This window comes from Mastomys coucha, unplaced genomic scaffold (assembly GCF_008632895.1).
Source record: "Mastomys coucha isolate ucsf_1 unplaced genomic scaffold, UCSF_Mcou_1 pScaffold15, whole genome shotgun sequence".
Classification (NCBI taxonomy): Eukaryota; Metazoa; Chordata; class Mammalia; order Rodentia; family Muridae; genus Mastomys; species Mastomys coucha.
Window position 1 is genome coordinate 90892505 of NW_022196897.1, and position 21274 is coordinate 90913778.

The 21274-nt window shown below is 46.9% G+C and overlaps 1 protein-coding gene across 1 annotated transcript; it reads right to left on the reverse strand.

Annotated features, from left to right (window-relative positions):
- Window positions 1-6772: 6772 nt before the first annotated feature.
- On the reverse strand, window positions 6773-20407 carry Rcn1 (reticulocalbin 1). Its single transcript, XM_031371246.1, has 6 exons — window positions 19957-20407; window positions 15633-15826; window positions 14545-14723; window positions 12777-12837; window positions 9008-9207; window positions 6773-7892 (listed from the first exon to the last, which is right to left on the reverse strand). The coding sequence occupies exons 1-6, from the start codon at window positions 20190-20192 to the stop codon at window positions 7785-7787; spliced, it is 978 nt and encodes a 325-aa protein (XP_031227106.1). The 5' UTR covers window positions 20193-20407; the 3' UTR covers window positions 6773-7784.
- Between the last annotated feature and the right edge of the window lie 867 nt (window positions 20408-21274).

Here is a 21274-nt window from a genome sequence, read left to right on the forward strand (position 1 = left end):
GACTGTGCTGAAGTGTGACAGTAATCAAGGCTGCCCGTGCTGAGTGCTGCCCATACCTAATGCTGGGAGCAACTAGAGAGCTGATGCCATCATCACTGCTCTCCATCTAAAGATGGTGGTGGGAAACAGCAGGGAGGGTTCTAATATTAGATCTGCCTGTACCTCAACTGGACAGAAAAAACTCTAGGTTTACTCTCTGGGCCTGTGGCCACATCTGGAAAAGAAGGTCTCTAATGATCTTTCCCAGCTGGATTCCTTGAATGCTTTTCAAGCAAAAGAAGACTCTTAGTCAGCTGTGGGATTCAATGACAAGTATGACAAGTCCCTACCACCTCTTCTAGCTCCAGAATATCCTTTCCATGCACAGTACACACAAAGGCCACATGCTATCCTTTGGCATCAAGTCCATTCTCTTATGTCCAGATAAACATTAAGGTTTTAAAACACTTCTATAACAAGCTTGGGAAACTATTTTCCAGCAAACTGGGGTATGCAGGCACTGACCTGGCCCAACTGGACCTGCTCATGTCGGTCCTTGGAGGCCTTGCTTCGTTCCCAGAGGTTCTTGCTCTCACACTATCTCTTCATGCTGTATACCCATCTTTCACCTGAGAGGTGGGTATTCTTATTCTTTCTTTCTTTTTTTAAATTTTTTGTTTTTGTTTTTCGAGACAGGGTTTCTCTGTGTAGCCCTGGCTATCCTGGAACTCACTCTGTAGACCAGGCTGGCCTCAAATTCAGAAATCCACCTGCCTCTGCCTCCCAAGTGTTGGGACTAAAGGCGTATACCACCACTGCCCGGCAGGTATTCTTATTCTTATTCCACTATATATTCGGGAAAGACTAAAGAGAAAGATGACTTGCAGAGACCATAGAACCTTTGGTTGGTAGAACTAAAACTTGAGTCCATGTAGGGCTTTGGGCCCATCCTTTCTTTCTCTTTAAATGTGTGTGTATATGTGTGTGTGTGTGTGTGTGTGTGATGTGTATGCATGGGTGAGGTGTGCATGTTCTTGTGCAGGTTTGTACTTAAGTAAGTACATCCTCAGGAATGTCATCCACCACCTTTGAGACAGGGTCTCTCATTAGACAGGAGCTCCCTTTTTAGAACAGTCTATGCAGCCAGTGAGGCTTGGGAATCCACCTGTCTCTGCTTCTCAGAGTTGGGATCACAAAATGTGGTGGTTTGAATGATATGGCTTAGTCACCAGGAAGTGGAGCTGTTTGAGACAAATTAGGAGATGCACCACTGGGAGTGAGCTTTGAGGTTTAAAATACCCACTCTAGGCCCAGTGTCTCTCTCTGCTAGGGCTGGGGAGATAACTATAAGCAAGCCCTCGTTTAAATGTTTTCTTCTATAAGTTGCCATGGTGATAGTGCCTCTTCACAGCAACAGAACAGTAACTAAGGCACAGGCCCCCATCCTTCACCCAGGTTTTAAGCGTTTGATTTGGGTCCTTGTGCTTATGAGACACTTTACTGAGCCATCTACCCAGCCCTGCACCCATCTTTCTGACAGACCCACTCAGTATCTCTTCACAACGGACCTGAGTTTCTACGCTGCACCATGGTCTGCCACCAGGTTTTTAACGGTGTGGTGACTATAGTGTCTTTCATTAAGAGGGTCTTAAGTCAGAGTTAATGCAAAAGAATGACTAAGAGAACAGTTTACCCTTAGCAAGACATGGATTTGTAGCCTGAACCTTCCTCCTACGCAGGAAAACAGCATGTCTTAGGTAACCCAGGACAGCCCCGATTGTCCTAGTGTTGTGACAGACTCTCCCCTGACACTATGGACCCTAAAGTGAGAACAAAATGAAAAGACAGGCTACAGGTCACCTCACCAGGTTTCTTCCTATCAGTGGGCATCGTGTGGGTTGTGGGTTGTATGTCTGTTTGTTCTTACCTTTCTCACAATATACATCAATCCGGACCATTTATAAAGAGTTGTCTTTCTTCTGGAGGCTGAGAAATCCAAGATGGAGGTGCTGGCTGCTATGGTATCTATTAAGGGCTGCCTTCTGCTTCCACAATGGTGTCTTGTGTGTCTTTCCATCCTAAGAGAGTTGATGGTTAAAGGGGGCTGGTTGGTTCCCTTTTGTCTTGTACATGCGGGTCTGGATCCATAAAGAGCCCAGCTGTTCATGCCATCATACTGAGACCTCAGTTTCAGTATATGAATGTTAAGGGACACACAAACCCCAGCAGCATGGAAGGACACCAACTAGAGATGCAGACACCTGCCACTCTGGCCACCTTGTGGAAGATGTACTTTGGAAGTGCATCGAAGTCACTGGGGCATGAATGCTGGGTCCTAAGGAGACTTGGAATGTAGCAGCACTGACTCCGAGACAGCAGAACTCCTTTGGCTCACAGACCCATCCATTGTGTGGAGAAGCCCATCCAGAATAAGGGTGGAGTGGGTCTGTCTAAGCCCCCAAGCGCATAGAAAAGGTGACTCAAAAGGTGGCTCAGTGTTTGGGGAGGTCCTGGTAACAAGGATCTCAGTCTGGGCTCCAACAGAGTCACCTTTTTAATGAGCTCTGTGGCCTGGGTCACTGCATCCCTTTGTAATTCCCTGATTTGAAATGGGGATACAAGTGCCATGCGGACCACAACCCCTGCTCATCAAGGTTTTGGTGGCAGGATTGTCCTTCCCTGGTACCTGGTAGACGGCCATCAGCATTTCCCCAGAACAATCAAAATGCTGTGTATGCCCATGACCTGCCTAAAAATAGAAAAATATGCAACTGCTACATTTCCCTTACGTGTGTCTGTAGTGAACCACACATCATTTTCCATTTTATGTGAGAAAAATTACAATGGTAAATAAGGAGCAAGGGATGATGGGATGCATTTGGCCTGGATTGTCCCCTGGAACTCACCAGAATGGAGAGTCAGGCTAGTTTCTTCGGAAATAGTCTCCAGATTAGATAAATACCCTGAGCTGAAGTATGCTGACATACTCTTTCCAGCAGGAGCCAATGCCAAGAACATCACACCACTCACTGGATTTTAGTGGGCAATTCTAGCACTATAAACTCATTTCAAGACTGCAGAGAAAGCCAAGTCTCAATTGCATGTTCTTGGAGGAAGCTAGGATGTTATTACGAAGGTGGCTAAATAAACCCAGAGCCTTAAAAAGAAATCGCTAGCTGTGCACTACTTCACGAGATGTGGTCGATGAGCAGCTTGTAGCTCTTGTTACGGGGCACTTCTAAGCAGGTGCGACTCCCGAGCTTGCTAACGAGGGAGCAACTGCAATAATCCGGGCAGGTAAAGAAAGTCCTCAGACAGTGCAGCTTTTCTAAGTGCTTTTTGTCACACTCGAATTCATCTGGAAACCTACAGTAGGAGACGAGGTACAAAATGTGTGTTCATGTTCTGCTTGGACAGAATATGGCTCCTAGCAATTAATGCTTTCAGTCACATTAAGCATTAAATAATGCCTTGTGACATTACAGTATTGCCCGTTACAAATCAATTTTGTAGTGTTTGTTCGTAATAAGACTTGAAATGTTACCTAGAAATAAAATATGTTTTCCTTGAAACAGTCAGACCTTATTAGAAATCCAGGGTTTTACAAATCACCATGTTAACAGTTATGTCCCCTGGCGAAGGCTTTCTTTCTTTAAATAGTGTTAAACTCATCCTCAGACACTCAAGTCTCTGAGTATTAGTCTTTGTATGTGCACTGGCTTGAAAGGAAAAACGTAATGCTCCACATGCACTCAGTGTCCTACTAGGTACAATCTAATCTATCAACCAGGATTCCTTTTGCAGGGAAAAATAATGAGTACCTTGCAAAACTCTTATAACTATATAGGGTTACACAATGTTACTTTGTCATTTTGTTAAAAGTCGGGGTTTCCAATCCTCTAAAAGGAAAAAGGGTCACCAATATTTGGTCGTAATGATACATAGCACTTGGGGAAACTGAGGTAAGCAGATCACAAATTGAACTCAGGGTCATTCTAGGAAGCATAGCGAGACATGGTATTAAAGAGGAGGGAGGAGAGAAGGCCCAGGTCCTGGTGGGCAGTGCCATCCCTGGGCTATGGTCCTGGCTACTGTAAGAGCAGGCTGGGCAAGCTATAAGGAGCAAGCCTATAGCCAGTACTCTTCCATGACCTCTGCATCAGCGCCTACCTCCCAGTTCCTACTGTGAGTTCCTGTCCTGACTTCTTCAGTGATTGGCGGTGACCTGAGAGTGTAAAATGAAATAAACCCTTTCCTCTCCAAATTGCTTTTGGTTACAGTGGTTTGTTGTTGTTTTTTGTTTTTGTTTTTTTGTTTGTTTTTTTTTTATCACAGTGATAGAAGCCCTAATACAGAAGGGAAGGGGAGAAAGAAAGAGAGAGGGAGGGAACAAGAGAGAGAAGGGAGGGGAGAAGTTAGGAAGTGAGACAACAGGAGCCTGTTTCCAGCTTAGACGAGTTAAGACACTTTCATGGAATCATATACAACAAGGAGCAAAGAGACAGACAGAACACACAAGACTTGGAGACTTAGCTCAGTTCAACTCAATACTAAATCGCTGAGGGTTTGGTACCCAGATTTGAATATGGGCTCTGATGATGCCTGGTGTGCAGGCTCCAGGTCCTCAGAAGCCGATGAGACAGGCCATTGTCCTCAATGTGCTTCATGTTTTGAGCTTGGAGGGTTGGCTGTGCAAACTCTGTAATATCAAATGGTACAGTAAACAGGGTACCCCCTACTCCCCAGAGGCACACTCAGCCCTCAACGCTTATAGCCTGTGTATGTGATCTTATTTGGAAGACTCTCAAGATGACCTAAAGGGAAGTGTCCTTGTAAACAATATATCACTGAGAGAGATGGCCAGAAAAGAGAGGAAGTCCTTTTGAGAACAGAGACCACGATACAACAGATCTACAAGCTCCAGACCTTCCAGTCACCAAGGCTGGAAGAAATGGGAGTCTGTCCAGGCAGGACATTGGGAAGGTGTTCTGTGTGTGCACATGTGCATGCATGAGCGAGCACGGAGGGCCACAGGACAACCTTGGCGGCCATTTCTTAGGCACTGTGCACCCCGTGCTTTGAGACGGGTTCTCTCACTTGCCTGGAACTCAATAGGCTAGGCTGCCTGCAGGCAAGACCAGGGATCGTCTTCCGAACACTCAGATAGAGCATATGCCAGCCTGCATTTAAAACAAAAACAAAAACAAAAACAACAAGAGAAAACCATGGGTCTTGGGATGAACTCAGGCGCAAGCACCATCAACTGAGTCGACTCCCTACGCGCCTGCTGGCACTTCCACCTCAGACTCTGGCCTCCAGAACCATGGACGTCTTTTAAAGTTTCTGTCCCAGCAAAACATCTTTGTGGTGGGAGTCTGGACTAGAAGAAATAAATATAAATTGTAATGCAAACCAAGACGTAAAACATAGCAGAACGTGATAGGGACCTAGTTAGGGCCCTTTTAAGTTGTCGGGTCTGAAAGGGCTCGGTGATGGGACAACCATGCATGCTACCCCCGGGGATGTGGGAAATGAGGGATCTCGTGCCCTGGATCTGAGAGGGCAGTAGGTGCAAAGACAGGCCCTGGGAAGACCTTGGTGGTGGTGGTAGCTTCAGAGCTGAACAGCCTCCATCTTCATGAGGTCAGTTGTGCCTACTTGGGATTAGTGAGGAGTCCAGGAAAGAAGGGGTAAGGGGTGGTGGCCCTCTCCTGAGTCTCTGACTGCTCTCCCCAGTCATTTGTAAGCAATTCTGCCCTAACTGTGGGTTTTACTTAGGGCTTTTAATTGCCTCAACAAAACACCACGACCAACGAGCAAGCTGGGGAGAAAGGGTTATTTGCATGCATTTCCATATTGCTGTTCATTACTGAAGGAAGACAGGGCAAAGTCTCAAACCCAGTGGGATCCTAGAAGCAGGAGCTGAAGCAGAAACCGTGGTGGGAGCTGCTTACGAGCTTGCTCCCCATGCCTTGCTCAGCCTGGGTACTTCTAGAACCCAGAACCGCCAACCCAGGGTTGGCACCACCACAATGGGCCAGGCCCTCTCCCATTGATCACTAATTGAGAAAATGCCTTACAGCTGGATCTCATGGAGGCATTTCCTGAACTGAGGATCCTTCCTCTCTGATGACTCTCCAGCTTGTGGCAAGTTGACACACAAAATCGGGCCATTGGGGCTTAGTCTCTGGATGTGAGAAAGCCGCACAGTCTGGGATGGGTTAGGACTTTGCTGCATGGCTGCTTTGGGGTCCACCATGTTCTTGTCAGTACCCTGTCACCCACACTCTGTACACAAGCCCAGAAAGCTCTCTACTTCCCCAGCGTGAACTATGCTGGCACTGGACTTTGGTTTCTCATTAGGACATTGTGCGTATCTCACCCAGGGAGTGACTCTTAGCAACAAAGTCAGTGAGGGTGGAGGACGGGGTAAAAGGTGGAGAAAAAAGAAGAGTAGAGAGGCAGTTCTCAGAAGGGAAGCAGGGCCGAATCCTGTTAGGCAGGCCCCACAGGCAATGCTAAGATCTGGATTTTCCAGTTAAATGTCTCAGGACTGCTGTGAAAATGACTTTGGGTTCCCTAACTACAGAGAAGGTCATGATTTCCAGAGGGATGAAATCAGCAACTACTGATATATTCTGAACTTGTTATAAAAATAATGGTGATGATGATGAATATGATGATTAACAACTGAGTCCATTTGCATCTGGACCACAGACTCTTTTGAGCGTTTAATTCCAGAGGAACAAAGAAACCACATATTTTTATTAAGTCAAACACCACAAGACACATGGGAAGATCCTCTAAGGCATCCTTTATTCCACTCTCCTCCCATTTACAGGGTGGAAGTTCACCTGAAATTGGTACTCCAGCTAATTTGGTCAATGGCTTAGATGCTTGCCTTGCCCTGTTTCCTTGGCATAAGCTGTGCTAGAAGCAGGCTCAGAGGTTCAGGACTCAACAAATAACAAATCCACTACATCTGGATTCCCAGCCTCACAATCAGGGAGGGACTGTATTTCTATTCACTATTTAAAAAAGCAGACCCACCTCAATAACATGTAAAAAAGTTTCTCAAGTATATTAAAGTGTTGACCATGCTCATACAGTTTTTCAAATACCTGGCATTCATCTTTTTTCTATTGCTAAAATTCCTTTTTTGTTCACATTATCTTTTTTGATTGCTTCTTAGTATTAAAGATAAAACAAAACAAAAACCCAAAAATGTGGGTTTGTTGTACACATTAGCAGGTCCATACAGGAACACACACAAAAGTTTATATACCATTTACAATACAGCTCCAAGTATAAAGAATATGAAATACCATGCCTGCTCCAAGGTTAGCTGACCTATGACAATACAAGTTGACTCCTTCAGCCTTTACCTTCACCACCATTTAACAGTGACAACTAAAAAACCCAACATTTAATAGTTCAAACACACAGTGGTTACTCTGTACAGTGTCCCACCCACCCACCTTGAGTTATAGAACCCTTTCATAATTTCTTCCCCATTAATTAATTGAGCGGGGAAGAAGAGTCTATAAAGGTCATGCTGTAGCAATGTATCCCCTCAGAGAACTGCAATTTGCCAAGAGTTTAATGTGCTTCAGGGGAAGTCCTACTGGAATAAATAATGATGGTTATTTTCCAGTAAATATGGAGTGAAAAATAATTTGTACCCCAATCTGAGGTATAATCCCACTGTTTAGGGACACAACTGCTATACACTTGACAACTATAGCAATCACTCAGAACACTTGCAGAAAGCCCGTGACATTTGGCCACATCAGAAGGAATGTCTTTCAAAGTTCATCATGGTTTTTGGTAAGATCTTCCCCATAATTGGTCGCTTGGCTTCCCACGAACATGTTCCAGTTGTCTAGAATTTCCTCCTTCGTTAGCATCTCATCCTGAGGGAAAACAAAAGAGCCATTAGGGTCGCTGAGAGCTCCTGCTGGTCAGCATTCTGTCCACTTCACTAATCTGAGGGGTTTCAAACTACATCTAATAGTCTGGAAGTGTTCCTTTCTCAGCTCCTGTGACTATACTGTAAAACTCCAAACTGGAATGAAGTCCAGCTGTGTGTAGGAGCTGTGCTGGAGTGCCTCAGGTAGGTCCTGGGAACTCAGGAGATAGACTCTACAAGCAATGTGGGTGTTCTCAAAACAGCCCAGAAAGACCTGCACGTCCCTTTCATGGCCTCACTGTGTCACATGTAGGTCTGTAGAGCTCAGAGTTTGGGGCAATTAAAGCCAGATGAGGCAGGAATTTTTTTCTTAATCTTATTGATTTCCTCATTTGAATTCTATCAAATTATCATTACTATTGTACTAGGGACTGAACCAAAAGCCTGACTCATGACAGCCAAGTGCTTTACGACTGAGGTAAAACACTCCCAGCCCCCGTCTACTCGGATTCCTATCAGCGGGTATGGAAATGCTGGAAGTCATTCAAGTTCCCTGTACACCCTCCCTCCAAAAAAAACCTCCACAAACAGAACCCCAGGAACTTGCTTGAGATGTCTGACCTCCAAAGGGATGGACTCCCTATGTCAGACATGTTTAATAAATATTTGATGACTAGATGAAGGGGGAAATAAGCCTACCTCAGGGCATCCTGGGTAAATTTCTTACACCTATGACCTGACTATATCGAAGATGTTTTAATCCTCGAGGATGTGCTTAGTAATCTTAGTCTATAGCCCAAGACAGACTATGCAGGAAAGTTGGAAACTTGCTCCCTGCAGCTGTCATGGTACTGGTGTAATGTACAGGACTCTACTGGAGAGTAAGAGAAGTAAACAGATAATGGCCATAGGAGCCGATGGCGTCATGGACAAGGCTGGCAACCCAATCTTGAACAATCTACTTCCTGTTGATCAATGGCTCTGAACATGGAAGCTACCTACTTCCTGTTGATCAATGGCTCTGAACATGGGAGCTATCTACTTTCTATTGATCAATGGCTCTGAACATCGAAGCTATCTACTTCCTGTGTTGATCAGTGCTCTGAACATGGGAGCTACCTTGTTTTTGTCTGACTCATACACCAGGTGCCTGGCTTCGGCCTGGGCATGGTCGTAGTCCTGAGGGAGGATCCAGTGGCGAATCTCATCCTTGTCCAGCTTCCCATCCTTGTTCAGATCTCGGAAATCATTGAACTGCTCCCGTTCCGACAAAACCCAGTCTGGCTCAGGGCCATTGTCCTCGTGGGAAAACATGTCCGCTAGAAAGCAAAGCTGTTCTCAGTTACAGAAGACAACCAGGAAGGGAAAATCACAAAAGCTTGACCCTTGTGTTTTTGGAAGGATGAAGCCCATGGAGAAAGCTAAGTGGCACTGGTGCAGAGCTGAGGGATGGCCACTGACAGGAAGACTTGGTTAGAAGCCAGCAGATGAGACTTGGGTTCTTTATTTAGTTCAGTGTGTAAGCCCAAAGCTTGTGAAATGGAGATAATAGTCAGTAAATCATATTTCTCAAGACCAGAGGGCTACTTATGGGAGGGTATCTATTCCACCTGGCACCATAAAGACAAAAACAAAGTAACTTTCCACAGCTCCAACTCCTCAGGAAGTGTCCAATATACATTTTCTTTTCATGTCAATTCCTTTACACAGTCTGAAGTAGTCCCTGCTATTCTCCCATTTACAAATGAGAATGGGGGTGAGGATGTATCCCTCAGCTCCTCTGAACTGGAGACTGCACAGGACCACAGGAGGCTTGCTACCAACGCCATCTTCCCCTCTGTGGTCATCACTATGGCTTGCCTCATCTCCCAAGGGCTTTTTCAAGACAATTTTATTTCACATCTTTAACAATTACTATAAGACAGTAATTCTCTCAATTTTCTAAACTGCCTGGAACAAAGAGAAGGGAACATTCATACACTGCTTCCTGTTTGCTCTGTTTGAGACAAGGTCTCACTATGTTGCTGAGCTAGCCTGGAACTCACTAATAGACCAGGCTATAGAGAACTGTCAGTGATTTGCCTGCTTCTGCCTGTTGAGTACTGGGATTAAAGGTATGCACCACCATGTCCAGCCCTCGTTCACTCTTTTTGTTATTTTGTTTTGTTATTGTCTGCTTACATTCCACAGCAGTTTTTCTGAAGGAAATAGTTTCAAAACCTTAAGTAGAAAAAGACATTCAACATAGAAGAAAAAACAAAACAAAACAACAAAAAAAAAACCTAACAAACAAAAATCCAAAACTCTCTGTGATAAAAGTTTCAATTTGGGGAAAAAACTACAATAATGTTTCAAAGTAGAAAAAAAATTAAGGTTCTTTGTATAAAGTTTCAATGTAAAGGGAAAGCCACTCATCAGATTGAGAAGATACTTGAAAGAAGAGAAAAGACAAGAAAAACCACAAGGTAGCCCCGGTATGGGGACCCACCCCTTTAATCCTAGCACTAGAGTCAAAGGCAGGCAGATCTCTGAGAGTTTGAGGCCAGGCTGGTCTCCAAAGGGAGTTCTAGGACACCAGGGCTGTTACACAGAGAAATCCTGTGTTGAAAAACCTAAACCAAACCAAACCAAACCAAACCAAGCCAACCCAACCCAACCCAACCCAGCCAAACAAGCAAACAACAAACTCTACTGCTGCTATTTGCACATTGTTTGTGTATTTGTGTTCCCATGTGTACTCATGTGTGGGTGTACCAAAGATTTATGTCAAATTTCTTCATCCATTATATACTTTACCTTGTATTTGAGGCATGGTCTTTCTTAATGCACCTAGAGTTTACTGGAGAGACTGAGGACTGGACAATAAGCCCGAGTCCTGCTGTCTCTGCCTCATCAGTGCTGGGATTATAGGTGTGTGCCAAGTCCAGACTTTTTATGTGGGCACTGGAGATCTGAACTCAGGTCCTTATGCATGTACAGCAAGCGTTCTACTAACTGAGCAAATGCCCACTCCTATGACTATCATATGAGCTAGGAAAGGATGCTGTTCATCCTGTTACAGATTAGAAACCAGGGCATAGAGGAATAGTTCTCTGAGGGTCACACAGTCAGCAGATGGGAAAGATAGGGCTCTGAATCCCAGAGCCTTTCCAGTGAGCCACACTAGCAACTCACTTAGCAATCAGGTCCCTTGCCTGACAAGTTCATGCATAAAGTCTTTCTCACTATTTGCTGCTGAAAATTTGATTACTAAACATAATCCCCCTCTCCTCCTTCTGCACAGTCCACAAAATGAAATGTTTCTTTTAGTCAAGGCCACTCAGAATTGTGCCCTTGCCAGGCACTATCTCAACGCAGAGTTCAGGAGGAGCATGAAGAGCATACACTGCTAACCCAAAGTGCCCATGGTTTGCTTTTATCAGGGAGTCTCTCTCTCTCTCTCTGATTCAATCCCTGCTGTCATGGTAACAGGTTGGAGGCTCTGAACACTCCCCTCCCTTATGTGCCTCTCAAGAGGAAGGCTTACACTGAGGAGGCCACTGTTAGCATCCATATTGTACAAAGCTAGAGTCACCTTAATTACTGAGGCAAAGAGCTACCTGACTATGAGCTGTGACAGATAGGAAAGTGTTCAGCTCTAGAACTGTATGACTTTCCACAACGAGCAGAAGCTGTGTTCAACATTGCCAGAGATGCCTGTCCTTATGTGGGGAGACAAAAATCATACAACCACCCAGATCAGGGGACATCTTGGGTTGAGTATTACACTTGCAAGTAAGTAACTGCATCTATTAAACACACACATACAAAGTTCCCCATCTCTTTCCAGAAGTCAATATCCAATTGAATGATTTTCGCCCCTGCTTTGAGACAGGAAAGGTAGGGCTCTTACAAGCCAGCAGCCTGAGGTTGGAGCCATGAGCCACTGCTGTGCAGCTAGTTGGTGGGGATCATACGGAAATGTCCTTGCTGTGGGCTGCAGATCTTTGTCCTTGGGACCTTCCGGTTACTGGGGAATCTGACTATCAGTCAGGTGATTCTCCCTGTTTCTCAGTAAGAAAATATCAACTATGGTTCTTCCAGCCAAAAGATAGAACACCAGAGGATGAGCGGCTCTAATAAGGGGAACTGCTCACAATGAAGGTTCACTCCCTGCTTATAGCTCTGGCACATGATCAATCTCATCAGTCACCATCTCACTCACCCAGGCTCAGGATCTCAGCAGGCTGACCTACGTCTAACCTGCGTCTTCTCCTGTGATGGTTTATATTTCCTTGGCCCAGGGAGTGGCACTATTGGGAAACCTGGTCTTGAGAAATAAGTATGGCCTTGTTGGAGTAGGTGTATCACTGTGGGCATGGGCTTTAAGACCCTCATCCTAGCTGCCTGGAAGCCAGTATTCTGCTAGCAGACTTCAGATGAAGATGTAGAACTCTCAGCTCCTCCTGCACCATGCCTGCCTGGATGCTGCCAAACTCCTGCCTTGATGATAATGGAGTGAAACTCTGAACCTGTAAGCCAGTCCCAATTAAATGTTGTCCTTATGAGAGTTGCCTTGGTCATGGTGTCTGTTCACAGCAGTAAAACTCTAACTAAGACATCCTCCCCTCACTGCAGACTCTCCAATCTAATTAAAGGCAGTATAACAGAGAGCAACCCTGGGCCCCCTGGGAAGGGCTGCTGGCTAGCCTCCTTTGGCTCCCCGCTCCCCCTGTCCAGGAAAGTTTAATTCCTCACTTGGCACCAGCTGGACCTATGCAACAAATAGGGCTGGAGGGTTCTCTCTGTTGGGAGCTCCCAGCAGTGAGGCCATCAGATCACCAGTGGGAGTGGAAGGAGAAGAATGTTGCCTAGTGTGCATAGCTCAGCCACTGCAGCCCGAACTCACCGATGTACTCATCCTGGTCCACAAAACCATCCCCGTTCTTGTCGATGTCCTCCAGGGTTTCCTAGGAAGCAATGGGGAAAGAACACAAGATGGCCATATGCTTGGAGACTTCTACCGCCTGCCCTCTTTCTCTGGTTTTTATAACGCTTGGTAACTTGTTCTAGTCGCTCCTGGGCAGATGATCCTCTCTCCACAACTTCAAGAGCAGAACCCTCTCCTCATGAGAAAGAGTGTCTGTAAACTCAGAGTGCTCTGATACCCTCAAGAAGCCCCGCCATACCAACCGATACCTACCACCAGACATCACCCTCGGAGTCTGAGAGGACAGTGTGCGAAGCCTCCAATTAGAGGGACTGTAAACACAGATTGCATAGTGAAGAGCTAGGACCCTCATCTGGAGTCAGAGGCATATCAAACTATAGAGATTTAAACATTAAAAGTGTAACTGCCTTGTGAAAGCATTATCTAATTAGTTATATTTGACTTTTATTTGTCATGCGATGTATTGTCCTGTCCACCCCTACATCAGTAACTAAGTGAATATATTGTCCATTGGTCCAGCAACTCAAGGACTTCCTGAATCAAGAAACTAGTCTTGAGTCGAGCACTAATCTTGCTTGAAGTCAAACAATTCCCCTGTAGCAGCTCCACCCCCACGCTTCAGGAGTTATCAATAAATGGATGTTGAGTGAATAGGAGAAATAATTCTTGGACCACTGCCCAGTCCTTGGGGTTATAGACGTCATGAGGCAAAGTATGAGGCAGGAGTGGACACTGTCACTGATTGGGGATCTTAGAAACTGCAAGCTATTTATGAAAAAAAATCTTTCATTAACAGCTTCCCAGCAGTTGGAACTGACTGTCGAGGAAGTAGGTGATGGCATTTATTTAAATGTCATGAAAAATGAAGACACATGGGGCCCCATGGAACACTATGGAAACAGCGAGATTCAAGCCCTTAAAGCACTGAGCCTTTATAAGCCTGGCATCTGGGCCATCTTCTCTCTAGAGACTACAGCTGAAGCAGCAGCATTCCCAGCTGCAACCTCTGCAAGTTTCCATAAGGTTTTCTCTTCCTTCTAAGCTGAAAACAAAAAGAAAGGAAGGAAGGAAAGAAAGGAAGGGAGGGAGGGAGGGAGGGAGGGAGGAAGGAAGGAAGGAAGGAAGGAAGGAAGGAAGGAAGGAAGGAAGGAAGGAAGGGAGGGAAGAAGGAAGACAGACAGCAGAAGCAACAACAATAGGGCGGAGTGCAGCTAGTGGCTCACTAACCCATCGGTTCTAAATATATTGGTTCACATATATCTAAATGTCGTCTCTCAGCCTAGGTATAACTAAGATGTGCTAGACTATAAACAGGTACATATACCCTTTTTTCCAGCCTGAATAGTGAAGACAGACTATCACATCTCTTCATTCTGTCTCTGTCCTTTATTGGCCACCTGATACTGTAAGATGGCAGAGCAGAAAGCAGAGGTTGCCTCCCAGTGTTCAGAGGGGAGCTTCCCAGGGGATCTACCTGGGACCATCTTTAATGGACATTGTGCAAGTAAGGAACAAGCTTGCTTTGTGTTAAGTGGCTTCACCAAGCTGTTTGTTACAACAGCTAGCTTATCCTAACAACTTCCTGGACAGAGATTTGCCATATGCAACTTCAGTCCTTCCCCAGTTCCCCAGCAGGTTGAAAGTGTCTCTTTTGGGAAAAAGGGACAAGGCGTGGGGAAAGTTTTCTCCCTGGTCTTTTTGCAGTCTGGACTTTCACTGTTCTCACCAGAACTACAATCTCCTTCATATGTTCAAACTCCTCTGGGTGCAGAAAGGCAGTGAACTCCTCCCGAGTAGCTGTCAGGTCTCCATCAAGGTCTGAAGCCTTAAACCTCCTCTCATCTCGTGGCAGCATCTTTTTAAAGGTGTGATGATCAGAGCTGTCTTGGAATTCAGCGGGGTTTCCTGCAGGGCACACACAACTTTGTTAGGCGGGTGGGGGGGTGGGGGGGTGGGGGTGGGGGTCTCTGTTTCAGATCACTTATTCTTCACACACACAAGCTATCTTGAATCACCCACTGACTTCTTTAAAAACATTTCTATTCAAAATGACCCCACATCTTCTCTCCCTCCGAGTCATCCCATAATCGACCTTAGTGCCCAGCAGGGCTTTACAGCCAGCACTGAAGAGCACAGGCTTTTGACCACACAAGCTCAGCCCTCTATTTACAGACTTCCACATCCATCCGCCCCTTTTTGATCTAGGATATACGAGGATTCCCAGAGTATCTAAATGCTTCTAACTTTCAAGAGAGCAGAACTTGGCTTTGATTGCCTCCCTTTCTCCCCAAGGCTGTCTCTCTGCTGTCCACCAGGCACCTGGAGGGTCTGCAGCATACCCCTCCCTCCTTCCTCTAACCGACTACCGCAAGCCCCACCCACCATGCACCCATTTCTGTGCCTCTGCCCCTCCAGCTCTGCCACCCTCCCCACAGTCTCTCAGTCTCTCCAACTTGCCATCCATTCTTCAAGGCCTAGTTTCTACCCCACCTCCCCATGGAAGCCCTTCATTGAATTTCGTTTCCTGATGATGTTTGGAGCATATTTCATCCTTACCACCCAACTTCAGCAGCAAGTAGGAGCTGCAGAAGCATTTTTTTTTTTTCTGTCTCTTCTCTGTGTGAACTTCTGAGAGCTAAGTTCAAGCAGGGCTGTGACCTAAGATACCTTCCCCCATGTCAGTCAAAGGAAGCGACTTGGTACATTCTTAGTAGGTGGAGGAGGAGGGTTGCACTCAGAAGGTTGTGACATCTGGGTGCAGGAGGTAGCCACGATGAGTCTCCTGTGACCTTGTTCCCCACTGTGGCATCTTACCCAGATAGTAGCCATAGGTAGCCTGCTTGTATTCTTCCCAGGAGATCTTTTCGTCTTTGTCCCTATCATAATCCTTCCAGACTTTAGCGACATTATCATAGATGTATCTTTTCTGTACCCGTTTGATCCACACTTTGAGCTCCTCAGTAGTAACAAGGCCATCGCCATCACTATCAATTCGATCAACAATCTTCCTGTAGTTAAAATAAGAATAAAATGAAACAGTAAGTCCCTCAAGACCACAATCAAGACTTGTCCGGTCTCGGCCCAGCAACATGTCAAGCAATGTGCAGTCTTAAATGTTATAAAAGTCTAAGACAGACTCAGCCAGTCTTCCTTCCAGAGATGATATGCCTTCTCCTCCCAGAAACCATGGCCAGTGGCAGCAGCACTAATGGACCATGCCTCTACAGCCTGAAACCCAGGACTGTAGGACTCTCAGCTCAGGACTCCAGAGATCGCCATGACCACCCGATGAGAACTGGCCAGAAGATCTACTAGGTATAACTGTGTTGAGCACATACCCTTTAGCTTTGGGTACAATCCAACAACAGGAAATTCTATGCTAATCAAAAGATAAGGGAGCTGTTTGTTTTTAAATCCTACTATCTTATACTCAAGGATTTGAAACTTAAGAAGCAGGAGGCCAGTCCTGTTGGACAAAGCAACCTCCACCAGAAAGCTGGCCCCCGGCAGCTGAAGAAACTCAGCAGCTCTGCTAATAGGGTACAGACCACTGTGTCTTCTTGGGTTTTCAACTCTCCCTTGACCTAGGTTCCAGGGATTTCAAGCTAGGCTCTACTGAGTCATCCTACACACTAGTTCAGGGTAAAATTCAGGCTGGAAATCTGTCTATCTCTATGTCAAACAGCTCCAAGCTAGGCGTGCCATTTCTGTGAGGGGCTTGTACACACCCACAAGCTATTGCCAACACAACATTTAAGAGAAGTTCCACACACCTGGGATGAGGTCATACAGGCCAATGAGGACTCAGTGTCTTTCTTTGGGTCCGAGAATTAAGTCAATCCCAGTGACAAATTTTGCCAGTAGTAGTTCTGATTAACAGTTAACACCGATTCAATTAAAGATGGGAACTGAATTCCTTAGTTCTTTATAAATACAGTTTGACCTGCACTTCTAACTTTTAGTGGGAAAGGTAAAGAATGGAAGGAGGGGAAACCAGGCGAGATCCGCTCCTCTCTCTGAAAGTTGTGGACATTATTAAAGTGTCCCTTCAAGTACAATTTTAACAGATCTGGGACTGAAAGACTGAACCTCATGCATCTTCAGGCTTCTTTGGGGGCAACTCAGCTGGACACAGCAGAATTCATTCAACACCATGAAGGCAGGTGCTGCTCCAATCCGGAGAACACACTGGCTACACTGCCCATTGACTACCCAACTCCACAGAGAAGCAGATACTCAGGCCAACAAAGGCTCAACGGCTGGAAATCACAAACCTTCTTTTGGAAAAAAGAACAGCATTTAATTTACACCTATCAACACCCAGGGCCTAGCTCCGCTCAACACAAAGCAATTGCTCTAAAACTGTTTACTGGAATTATGGGAGTGGTCTAGACCTCTCTCAAAAAGTCACAAGAGTAAGATCCTGAGAAAGGAAATGGAGTGAAGGTAGACCCTGAATGCATTAGTCAGGACACCTAGATCTTCCTGTGGCTCTGGCTATCTGTGTGACCTCATGAAAGTGAGTCTCTGAGCCCAACCAAATTCTCCCACTGTGAGCAGAAGTGCCCAAGTGACAAGACTTGTGAGGACTGGAGGAGGAAGGTGCCTTTCTTCACTGGTGACCACTATGTAGGCCAAGGGTGGAAGTAAAATTCCAACTCTCAGCCAGTAAAAGGAATGAATAAAGTCTCCAGGCGAGGCGTAGGACAAATGGTGCTCCCCTGCCTGCCAGCTGCTATCAAGGAGACAAGAAAAACCAGACACTCTGGTGGACAGGTGAAACCACTCCCAACCTTAAACCTTGGAAAGTAATTTACATCTTTCTAAGATTATACGAAGCCACTGAGACTGTAACCCCTCAGTGTTTCCAGAAATCTTAAGGGTGACATGTGTTTTCAATAGACGGTCAAGTGATAGACCCAGAGTTGCCTAGATCTAGCCACGTTACTCCCTCTTACTCCCTAGGCAGCCCAGACTTGAAGGGGGCGGGGCGCTGTAGAGAAAGAGGCAACTTCGCCGCCCTTAGCTCCAGGCCAGATCAGTCATTTCCAAAAGTCCCCGCCCAATTCTGACCCAAGTGACCTTAGACCGGAAGGGGCTCAGGCCAGGGACCTAGACGTTATCTTTGGTTCCTGCCTCAACACTGGGTCAAGGATAAGTAAGTGCTATATCATCGTCATCTGCTTCTTTCTTGTCCTAATACCCTGATGCACCAACCCCCACCGACCCACTGCCCAGGACTCCGACCCACTGCCCAGGACTCCGTAAGTGTCACAGTTACACTCCGCACTCTACTGCCAGGCTGGCTTTTCCAACAAGGTTTGGGGATCAGGACGTCCTGTCCACCATGAGCAGACACAGATAACATCTCTACCTCCCTGAGGTCCTTCCCTCTCATCTTTACTTTTCTTTCTCTTCTACCTCCCATGTCCTCTTCTCTAGCTCTTAAGGAGCCCAGCACCCCTCCTGCCCCACAAAAGAGTTAAAACCATGATAAGCAAGCAGGCCCCTCACTTCCGGAACACCTTTCTATTATCATATACCCAGCAACCTTTGAACCATCCCATAAGCTCTGATGAAGTACCATCTACAAAACCAGGCACAGCCCTCCAACCTGAAGCCCTGGGGGGGAGGGGGAGCCCTGCTAAACACATGGATGATGTCACCATCATAGCAGTCCTGACAGTGTCTGCCTGTCCTCCTCCACATTGGATGGCCAGCACCCCTGAGACCTAGAACATGAGGGTTCATCTTTCTACCTGCCAGATGTCAAGCATGGTCCAAACACAGTAGCCACTGCAATGCTTGCTACACGGTTAAATGAACAACATCAAGGATAGACCCAGAGAACTCCACTACCCCTCCTATCTGGCACTTAAGCTAATTACCAGGATGTAGGAATTAAATGAAGCCAGAGGACCTAAACTTAAGTGATTCCAGTTCCTAACTCCCTTCTCCTCCTCCTTTCCAAGACAATGCAGAATGGCTGCACTCAGGGCCCCAGAATAAATCAGTCTCCAGGCCTCAAAGCAGTACAAAGCTGTGAATTTATCAATGGCCTCTATTGTTAAAGTCCCAAAGAAGAAGAGAAAGGACTTCCCTGCCAAACAGAAGATAAAGTTTGGAGGTGACTTTGAAGTCCAAAGGTCTTTTTATCACAACAGGCAGATGTTCACCTGCACAATAGGTATCATTTATCCGGTCCTACTGAATGCTCTGGCCTTTCTGTCCCACAGTAATGGCTGTGTTCTTTTCAACTGTAGCAGAACACCAAGATCCTCCTCCCCCAGGAGCAGGTTCTGGAAGCTCTGGTGGCTCACAGGCAGGATGGCTCCCCAGCCCTGTCTTCACCTGGTCCTCACTAGTTACTAGTCTCTCTGCACAATGGCCAAGGGTCTCCTGGGCAGCTGGGTTTGGCTTACTGAGATTTGCCCAGGTTTGTTTCCTGAATCCAAGCTAAACTCACAAAGCAACACCATAGCCACTTTGCGGGTTTTTTTTTTTTTTTTTTTTTTGCCCCCAACAATCAGTTGCCAAAAAGCTGGGTGCCTCACACATAATGCTGGAAGCAGAGCCCAGAGAATCAGTTTCCATCTCTGAACCTCTTCGCCCAATTAGCCCCTTTAAAAATCTGATTTCTATGTCCCTACGTGAGATTTCTGGGATGATTGGTCAGATGACAAGAACTTGACTGGCCAAGAACAAGCCTCTCCATCTCTTACACATCTGTTAGATCTTGAAAAAAAATTTTTTTAAGCAAGTCTCAAGTGCCTCTCTCTCTGGACTGTGGGATAGAACCGGGTACTAAAAGGCCACAGCCAACAAACTCTGGCTCACTCCAGTCTCTTCTGATGAAACGTAGATGAGGGGGCGGGCCCTCTCGCTCCCAGCTCCCGGGGCCGCTGCCACGTTCTCGCCTCCCCGTGGGAAGCTGTCCCGGCCCAGTGTGGTGGCGACCTCCACACTGGGTCTGAGCGCCCGCTGGCAACTTTGTGCCTCCGAACCTAGCTCCGGCCTCGGCCCTGTGACCAACTGGCGCGATTTCGCTTTCGCTTTGCGCTCCTGGTCCCGCGCGGCTCCCTCTGAGGTGGCCGTGGGCCCCTGCGTGGTCCCCGCGCGGCCCGGGCCGCAGCCTCACCCCAGCCTCTCCTTGCTCTCGTCCGGGCTTAGCTGATCGAAGGTCTTGGAGTCCTCCTTGCCCAGGAAGGCCTCATGATCGTACTGGAAGCTCTGGTTGTCCTCGGGCGGCCGCTCGCCCAGCTCTGAGTCCGGCCGGACCACGCGCTCCTTGCGCACAGTGGGCTTGGCCCGCAGCGCCAGCACTAGCGCCAGCAGCAGCCCCAGGGCGAGTCCCAGGCGGCCACCGCGCGCCATAGTCGCGAGCAAAGGGAGGCTGCGGGGCAGTGGGGGCTCCCAGCGCCGCAGCCGCTGTCCCCTCCCCAGCGAGGGGCGCGCCCGGCTGGCTCGAGGAGGCTTGGGCCGCCCCACTCACGCGCCCATTGGCCACGGCGCCGCCGGGGGAGGCCGGGGCAACGGAGCCACGTCGCCAGCCCCGGTGGTGGGCGCCGGGCTCGGGTTTCGCCTCGGCCCCTCCCCGCGATCTCGTTGCGAGGGGCGGGCCCAGATGATGGGGGATGCGGACTGGAGGGCTCTCTGCAAGACCGGAAAGAAGTACTTTGAGAAAAAGCAACAGATGTTCTGGGTGATAGCTGAGCTTCGCTTTTTGAGAAGCAGCGCTCCCACTCAGCTTCCAACTGAAAGCCCTAACCTCAACCCAAGGCTAGCCCGGAGATGAGCATTTAAGCCCGGTTAACAATTTGCAGTGTGGTTAGGAGAGCACTTGAGTCTGGAAGGAGGCCAGGGTGAGCGTGGTCCCCTAGGTTTGGGAGGAGGCAATCTTAACATCCATGAGATAACACCGGGAGGACTGTGGGAGGAGACGGATGAGTAAGAAGTTCTTTCAAGCTCCTATTGGAGAGAGGTAGAAAGGCTTCCCAAAAGAAACAGAGATATAAAATTATAAAGCTTTCGTTTCTGAATGCTGGCAGGCCATTTTACAAGCCCACTATCTGACTCAAATCCTATCACCGTATTAAATCCGAAATAATGATACCAATCAGTGATGGTCTGTATTATATAACTTTCTGTAGTGATGGAAATGTTCTCTATATGGACTGTCCTATATGTAGTGGCCATTGAATACTTGACATGGGGCCGGTCCAAAGTCAATAGTTGTGCTTAAATGTAAATAGCCACGCAAAGCTGTGGTACCATCTGTTCACCTCTTTCACCTTTCTAACACTCTCAAGAGAAAGTCAGTGGGCTATGCTTCTTGCCCTTGCAGTAAGGAAGCCAAGACATTAGAGCATAGAAGCAAGTACCTTTCTATTAAGATCGTTTTCGGTTAGCAAATTAGGATGATAAGCCTGATACACGTAAGCATTGAGGGCTGTCTT

Coding starts and splice junctions, on each gene's coding strand:
- Rcn1 (XM_031371246.1), bottom strand. CDS start 20,192: ATGGCGCGCGGTGGCCGCCTGGGACTCGCCCTGGGGCTGCTGCTGGCG. Junction 15,827..19,956: donor GAGAGCAAGGAGAGGCTGGG/GTGAGGCTGCGG, acceptor TTTTAACTACAG/GAAGATTGTTGATCGAATTG. Junction 14,724..15,632: donor TACCTATGGCTACTATCTGG/GTAAGATGCCAC, acceptor TGTGCCCTGCAG/GAAACCCCGCTGAATTCCAA.